General features: G+C 44.1%; 1 protein-coding gene across 1 annotated transcript in view; it reads right to left on the reverse strand.

Moving 5' to 3' along the window:
- GAN (gigaxonin) overlaps positions 1-8446 on the reverse strand; it is a 66855-nt gene that overhangs the window by 27074 nt on the left and 31335 nt on the right. Inside the window, exons 2-3 of the mRNA XM_006860140.1 lie at positions 4512-4626; positions 969-1319 (exon numbers count right to left, since the gene is read on the reverse strand). Coding sequence (XP_006860202.1) covers positions 969-1319; positions 4512-4626 — 466 coding nt within the window. The remainder of the gene's footprint in view (positions 1-968; positions 1320-4511; positions 4627-8446) is intronic.

An 8446-nucleotide genomic window follows, 5' to 3' on the forward strand; every position in this document is an offset into this window, starting at 1 on the left:
TGACAGAGCCTAGAAGAGAACCGCGGCAAGGCAGGCCAATCATTGTCGTTAAGTGCTATCGAGTTGCTTCCGACCCACAGCGACCCTATATAGGGTTTCCAAGGAGCAGCTGGTGAGCTTGAACCATCAACCTTGTGGTTCAAACAACTTTGCAAACCAGCGCATTAGCCCAAAGTGCCACACCAGGACTCCAGGCAAGCCAACAGGATCAAGAAAAACCAATACCGTCATTATAAATTCTGAAAACTACTTGTGATCGCTTAACATCGTTCCTAGTTTCCAAACAGTAACTGTAGCTACTGGTGGTGGTGGTGGTGAGTAGTGGAGTTGGTTCCAACACACAGCAGCTCCGCCTATAGTTTCTGAAGCTAGTCCCCCATATATAAACGTTAGCCTTAAAGTCTTTGCAACCCCCTCCAACTTCCTGCCCTTCCAGGCTATCATTCCTAGAACCTTCTCCCTTGGAATTGGCCTGCTTTGACAAAGCCAGTGTTCTCTCCGCCTACTGCACCTAGCACTTTAGGGGAGAGCCCACACCCTGGAAGCACCTCAGGACAAAGGACTCTCAGTTCTAGGCTCCACCTGCCACCCTTTGGACCCACTGTCTGCACCCAAGTGCCTGTAGGAGTTAGCCCAAGGCTGTGGGGAAATGAGATGCTAACATAAGGGTGTGGATCCAGCAATTCTGCAATCTCCATCTGAAATTCAGTCTGCACTCCCCTATTAAAAACAGCATGTAAAAGATAATATGTTCCTTACACATATTAACATGCTCATTGATATTTTACAAGCTAAGTGGGTCGGAAAGCCCATCTTGTTAATGGTAAAACAGGCAGAAGTTTCATGGACACCTTTTAGATCACAACCTTGTAAAGTCCATTTGAATCAGAAAGATAAAACATCGCAATGTATGTTAAAAATCAATCATAAAAAGTACAGAGTTAAACCACCTTATAGGGCGTAGGTACCTTTCTTAATTCTGTGTCATGTGCTATCCATCGAATTACTGCTTCAAATACGTATCTTTCATTGCCGACATTTAACTTCTCGAGAGAAACCACTTCTTTAAGCTTCTGAGGGCTCAGTTCTAGGAACTCTTCGGTGCTGCTCACATCACGGAAGTGTGTCTCCAGGTATTCCGTAGCAAGGTAATGCACGTGGTGCAGGCAGTAGTGCAGGGCAAAGTCACGGATACCGATGCAGTTCTCGGCAGCGATGCAGCCTTCTAGAAACTCGCAACACAGGGTCTTCAGGTCTGTTAGCAGGAGCAGATCAGCTGCCTGGACCACATCTTGGATTGTGTCTTCATTCAGCCTGATCTGTGAGAGTATCAGAAACAATTAACATTTGAATTTACATGACGTTAAAAACAAAACCCCCAAGCCAGTGATCTTCTGGCTTAACCACAAAAAGTTTTCATTTTGAGAGGCCAATGAAGAGGGAATAATGTCAATTTCAGATAGTTCAACCGAGTATGCTTTTTCAAGAAGACGCTGAGGGTACCAAGGCACCTTCAAACACAGTAAACAGTATGGACTTGGTCAGCCATCCCAGCTCTCCCCATGCTGCATCAGGGTTACCTACCACAGGCCAACTCAAAGGACGGCCCATGATGCTCACTCCCATGGGAAAAACTGTCCAGAACTGAAATGCTTGGGTAACAGAATGCCCTAAACTCTGTGGTAAATGGAAAACGTCTTTTTAAAATACGAGCACCAGAACTGAGGGCTATCTTGCCTCCAGATATCCCGAGTTCACTCTTCTACCTCAGCAAGACAGCAAGCGGTACAGCGAACAGAATGTGAGCTCCGAGGAGGAGAATCCTCATTCAAAACACTGCAACAGGGGCAAGTTTCTGATTGATGGTTCTTCTACCAACTAGACGGTTTTTCCAACCATCAGGAAGGTAATGGACCCATGAAATATTCCCACAACCCCAAAGGGTCTGAACTCTCCCAAAGAATGAGCGGGCAGGGTACTCCATGTACATTCACGAATGGAGACACGAGCCTGCACGGTGGAGCAGAGCCAAGAGGCATTGTTATCACAGGTACAAATCAAATATGACTGGCAGTCACCTCAGAAACTGGGCAACAAACTGCAGAAAGAAGTACACCGAGTAAGTCGCAAAGGAGGGGAAATTGCCCATTTATGTGATGTGCTAAATTGAGACATCAGAGGACAAATAGCTGTAGATTATTCAAATATGTTGTTGTTGTTGTTAAGTACCAGCGAGTTAGTTCCGACTCATAGCTTCCCTAAGCATGTGGGAAAATTGTATCTCAATAAAACCAAACTACCAGATCTGGAGATTATTATAATTTATAATGCAATTGTAGTTTAAAATCTGGGAACAAAAGACAGATCCCAGTTTGTAATTAAGGCTTTAACTTTCAAAATCTAAGCCTGAATGGGAATATACAAAGGAACTTCAAAAAGCTCGTGAACAAATTCTGTTATCTTTTAATTCCGCTTTTCCACAAATTTTGTGAAGTCCTCACGTACTTTTACTGGCTTACAGTTGCTGCTTTTATTAACAACTCCTGCTTGATTCTGAAGTTAGAGAAGTGGTTGGTCCAAAGTCCGGCTTTGTGATGCTTTATCTAATTTTAAGGGATGTCTCTGTCCTGACACGAACATACCTACCACCTAGCCCTTAGAGAAAAGAGAAGGGGATAGTCCTGTGAAATGACACCAAAAAACTCCTAACAGGTCGACAGTCAGCAAATCTGGTTCTGGACAGATAGAAATACTCAGAAGAAGGAAGGACTACACAGGCACTTCAAACACTTAGAAACTATGTAACAGAAACAGGCCTCACTCAGAGGGAAGATAAAAGAAAGCACAATGGTGAAAGGATAAAGGAGGGCACAGGATCACAGAAAGAATGAAGAACACACATTCCCACAGAACCCAAGGTGAGACACACTGACCTCTTCCTTCCGGCTACAAAACGAACCCTGACTCATACCCACAAGTTTTCATAAGAACCTTCATACTAAAAAAAAAAAGAAATTTTTTATAAAGGAAATGAGGGTACATTGCTACAATTTGATGAACTTGACCTATACTCATGGAAGTAGTAGCTCAAAATACCAACAGACAGGGAAGGAGTCTTCACATCAAGTATCAATGCTATCACTTCCGTACACAGGGTAGATAGGAACGGGCAACTCAGACATTGGCTACTTTAAATGGGGGGGGGTGATAAAGGCACGAAGTAACTGGCTTACTAGGTTTCAAGAGGATGTTAAGTTTAAGAGTGTGAGGTGGAAGATAAGAGTTCCCACTGAATAGTTTTCATCTTGTCTAGATGGGTCTAGTAAAAAGAGATGGGGATAAGATTCTTATGATTCAATAGTGAGTAACTGTTATCGTGACTAATTGTGACTGTCACAATTGTAAAAAGGTAGAAGTTTTGTAACAAAAATGGGGGAGTAGTAAATCTTATAGTTCAGAAGTAGAGGATCCTAGGACCATCAAGGGAGAAGAGCACAAGCAGAATACAGGACCTTATCCCGAGAAGCAGCGACACCAGAGATGGGGAAATGGAGAGAGAGAGCAGCTGAGGACTCCAGATTCATGGAAAGAGAGGGACTGAGAGCTAGCAGCCAGGAGGCAGGTTTGCAGAAGGCGCCCTTTGGTGGTTTAAATTATTATGTATGCCTGAGTGTACCAAAAAAACAAAAAAGAGCTAAAACAAATAGAGAACTACTGTGAACTGATGGACCATGGAGGGGATTATAGTCATTGTAATGAAACAAGGTGTATGATTTGTTGAATGTAAAACTGATGCTCTGCCCTGTAAACTTTCACAATAAAAACTTAAAAAAAAAAAAAAAAATTGCCAAAAAACAACTTTCATGCTGTGTTTTTAATCACACGATGGGGTGGGGGAGCAGGGTGAAGGAAAATAAAAGATGTCTAAGCTGTGATCACCTTCTTCCCTGGGCCTCACTGGCTCCCCCTAAACACACGTGGGCACGTAGGGGCAGAGAGAATGGGGTGGGAGGTGATGCTGGTATGACTGAGGAAACCACATCAGAGCAGCATGGCATAGTACGGTGTCCTGTCATTGGGGTGAAGGTGTGAATCTGTTTCTTGGCAATGAGCTACAGGAAACTCTTAGTTTCTAAAGTCACCCCCAGTGTCCCAGGAAGCAGCTATATCCATGCTTTGGAGACAAGAGCCCCTAGGAGTGGGAGAGAGAGCACGACTGACCTCAGGACCTGAAAACCAGGACAGCAGTGAGCAGAGCATCATGTGTCCCTCCTATCCCCTACAGGAGCACAGAGCTTACTGAATTGGCTTCTCTTCTGACAACAGTGCCCCACAACAACACACTTGGGGTGCCACTCACAGCAGCAGGAGACACGAGTCAAGCACACAGTGACCTCAGATGACAATGACAGTAACTGTGTGACTCTGTCACAGCATAGATGGAAGGAGAGCCTCCCCCTGAGTGTGAGAAGCGTCTGCTTAGGCCGCCCTTCCTTCAGTTTTCATCATACCTGCCCACTGAAGATGTAATCCAGGATCTCTCTCATAACCATTACCGAAATCCCTTCAAGTTCAATCTTATAAGTGGATCCATCATCTTTTGGAGGATTATAGTTTAACTTTGTCCTAAGAAAAGGAAAAAAAAAAAAAGTACAATTTCTATGAAAGAACAGAAATAGCTATAGATATTAAAGCACTAATTACTCTAAAGTATATGATACTTAGCAGCAGATGAACCTCCCACCTAGAAAACGTAGGGCACATAGGGGCATTTTTTAAAGTTTTTTTATGTATATTTAGTTTTTTTAGTTTTAGATGTATATATTTTTTAAAATGCGGTCAACTACATGACACTTGTTCCAAGGTTGTTTAGAATACTACTACTTCTTAAAAAGCAAAACAAAGAGGCAACCAAGAAGCCAAAGTCCACATATTCACGGGATTTCTCACCCTGTTATGCTAATTTCTCCTGTTCTTTGTCAAGTTAGTTTGAATAATGGTAACACAGACCCCTCACACCTAGCATGCAAACCAAAGAGCAGAACTTGCTTCTCACCAAATGGTCTTTCACCACCAACTCTTCCCTCTGTCCCCTCACCCCCACCAGAGGTCACAACTATCCTAAGTCCTATGTTCACGTTCCCTTGCTCTCTGATTCATGAGTGCATCTATAAGCTGTCTATAGGAAAGGGCTTCAAAAAGTTGGTGGAAAAATTCCATTATCTTCAAATTCCACTTTCCCAGGAACTTTTGGAAGCATTTTAAGTTGTCATTTCAATGCACAGAAACACCTCTCAGGCTAGATATACTTGGGGCTAACGTTTTCCATTTAACATTATGTGGCCGAATGTCGCTCATTCAGCTGCGACCGCACTGGCTCCTTGTTCTTTCCATTGCACAACACTTGACCTCCCTGTGCACAGGCCTCTCGGTTGTTCACAGGTTTCTGACATTGTGAACACAATGTTTTGACTGTTCATGCCAGCGACTCTTACTGCGCTACGTAGAGGAATTCTTCTTGGCTATATCCCTGGGAAGAGTTCTGGTGTGGCGCTGTGGAGTAATGCGCCAGACTGCAAAGCTGTTTGAACTGCAAGGTCAGTGGTTCAAGCTCCTCAGAAACCTTATACAGACAGGGTCACTAAGGGGCGGAACCGACTCAATGGCACCTCACAACAACATATCCCTGGGAAGGAGCTCTGGGAGCATCATGGTTACATATTGGGCTGCTAATCTCACGGTCAGCAGTTCAAAACTACCAGCTGTTCCGCGGGAGAAAGATGGGGCTTTCTGCTCCCGTAAAGATTTACAGCCTCGGAAACCCTGTGCAGGGTCGCTATGAGTCGGAACCGACTCCACGGCACATCACCACCAACAACAACACAACCCTAGGATGGGCTTATCCCAGGTTAGGAGTTATTCCTGCTTGGCAGAGGAGATAAAACCAGTTAACAGCCTCATCTGCAACTTCTAAGCGCATCTGTGAACCCTGCACTCTACAACGGTTGAACCTGTCAAACGTAATGTTTGCCACTAACAGTGCTTGTGATCTGCATTTCACTCAGCTCAAGTCTGCGGCTACATGTGTTTCCTCAGCTTTGAAACACCTACCGACAGCTATGTCACGTGCTCATTTTCAGAGTTCACTGCCCTTCTCATAGTGACATGGTGTGGAGTCAGTTCCGACTTCTTCCCTCCGGCTTCTGCTTCTGAGATGGCTCATTTTAAATCTAAGCTAGAGTTTCAAGTTTTTACAATGACAACGAATGCTGTTATACCCACAGGTGAATCATGTCATCCTATCAGTATCTTCTCCCACCTTCTCTTAGCCACAGTGTTTACAAATTGGACTGCTAACCTCACGGTCAGCAGTTCGAAACTACCAGCTGCTGTGCCATGGGAAAAGAGGAGGCTTTCTGCTCCCACAAAGATTTACAGTCTTGGAGACCCTGTACAGGGTCGCTATGAGTCGGAATCAACTCCACGGCACATAACAACAACAACAGCTGGACAAAAATATTGTTTGGAGGGAGTTGCAGCCTATGACTAGAAGATACATTAGATAATTCACTCCACCACACCAATTAACCCAATATATCTTTTTGGAGAGAGTCAAAAACTAGAGGTTAAGTGTTGCATGGTAGAAAGGCCTGTTTAGGTGCCAAGAACCAACAAAAATGATCATTTGGGTCTCCGGATCTCATTCTGCCGTTTATATAAATGTTGTTAAGTGCCATCGAGTTGGTTCTGACTCATAGCGATCCAGTGTACGGTTTCCAAGAGCAGCTGGCGAGCTTGAACCTTGTGGTTCAAACAGACTTTGCAGTCCAGCACATTAGCTCACAGCGCCACACCAGGACTCCAGTTATATGAGGTACAGATTAGAAACATTACTTCTAGAATCTCCTTTAGTTCTAATATGCTAACAGAGTGTCTTAGTTATCTAGTACTGTTACAACAAAAACACCATAAGGGGATGGCTTTTAAAAAACAGAAATGTATTTTCTCAGGGTTTCGGAGGAGGCTAGAAGTCTGAATTCAAAGCTCTGACTTTGGAGATAGTTCCTTGTCTCCTTTCAGCCTCTGCAGGCCCAACAGTCCTTGGAGATGCTCATGTGTCTGACATCAATCTTTCCCTGGATCTAGGCGCTTCACCGTGTAGGGACTCCACGTCCAGAGAACACACTCCACTCCTGGTTCTTCTTTCTGGGTGTACGTAGTGATTAATACTTTTAACAATATAAAACTGAGGGATTCTGGTCCGGGGATGTGAGGTACATTTGAGGGTGCATTATACCTAAACAGAGAGATAAGTGAATGTTTACACCCTGAATGCTAAGACCATCAGTCTTCCCGCCCAACTCTGATCCTAAGGGGCTAGGAGTCAGACCTATATAGAATTGGAAGGCTCTTCTGAAGGCCTAAAAAAAGAAACTAACATCAATCTGCTCCAACACAATGGTCCAGCTTGGTCATGCTACAGTCAAGGCTACAATCAGCAAGAGTAAGAAAGCTCTGGACTCCCAAGTTTCCAGTATGTTGTGGAGCAGCACTTCTGAGACAGTTTCCTGTCACACTGCATACAGAAAATGTAACAGTCCTCTGGGGTAGGCAGACGAGGCTGGCTGTATGCCAGAGAGACTGGGAGCCCGGCCTGCTCAGACGCCACCCAGTCGCTCTGAAGGCTGAGCCCACCAAGACTTCCACACACCTGCAACATATCTGTTTGGCATACTGGTTAAGAATCTTGGGTTTAGAACGCCACTCTGAACAATCAAGCAAACAGGAATCACCAGATGTCCGATAAAGAGAAAAGACAGAAAGCAAACAAAAAAAGATAAATTTGGAGGAAACAAGGACTGTACAAAATGAAGTTTCAAATAAAAAAGAAACGTCTCAATATTCCCAGAGAGAAAAGAAGTTATGGTATTAATCAAACAACAACAATACCCATTACCCTAAAGTCAATTCCAACTCAGAGCAATCCTACATGACAGGGCACAACTGTCCCCGAGGGTTGGGATGGGTGTTCATCTTGGCAACAATTGTGGGGTTGGCCCAGGATCAGGCCGTGTTTCGTTCTGTTGTGCATAGGGTCGCTCGCTATGAGTCGGTACCGACTTGATGGCACCTAACAACAACAACAATCTTTATGGAAACAGACTACTAAATCTTTCTCCTGAAGAGTGGCTGGTGGGTTCGAACTGCTAACCTTTCAGTTAACAGCTGAGCCATCAGAGCTCCTAAAATAGGATGCCATTAAAAAAGATGATCATTCAAAGAATAACAAAACAAACATTTTAATGAGTACCATTTTGTGGTGCTGTGGGTTATTGCGCCAGACTGCAAAGTTGGTGGGTTCAAGCTCACCAGCCACTCCTCAGAAAACCTATCCAGGATCGCTATGAGCTGGAACCGACTCGATGGCACTTAACTACAATAATAT

This window comes from Chrysochloris asiatica, unplaced genomic scaffold, assembly GCF_000296735.1.
Source record: "Chrysochloris asiatica unplaced genomic scaffold, ChrAsi1.0 scaffold00037, whole genome shotgun sequence".
NCBI classification, from domain to species: Eukaryota; Metazoa; Chordata; class Mammalia; order Afrosoricida; family Chrysochloridae; genus Chrysochloris; species Chrysochloris asiatica.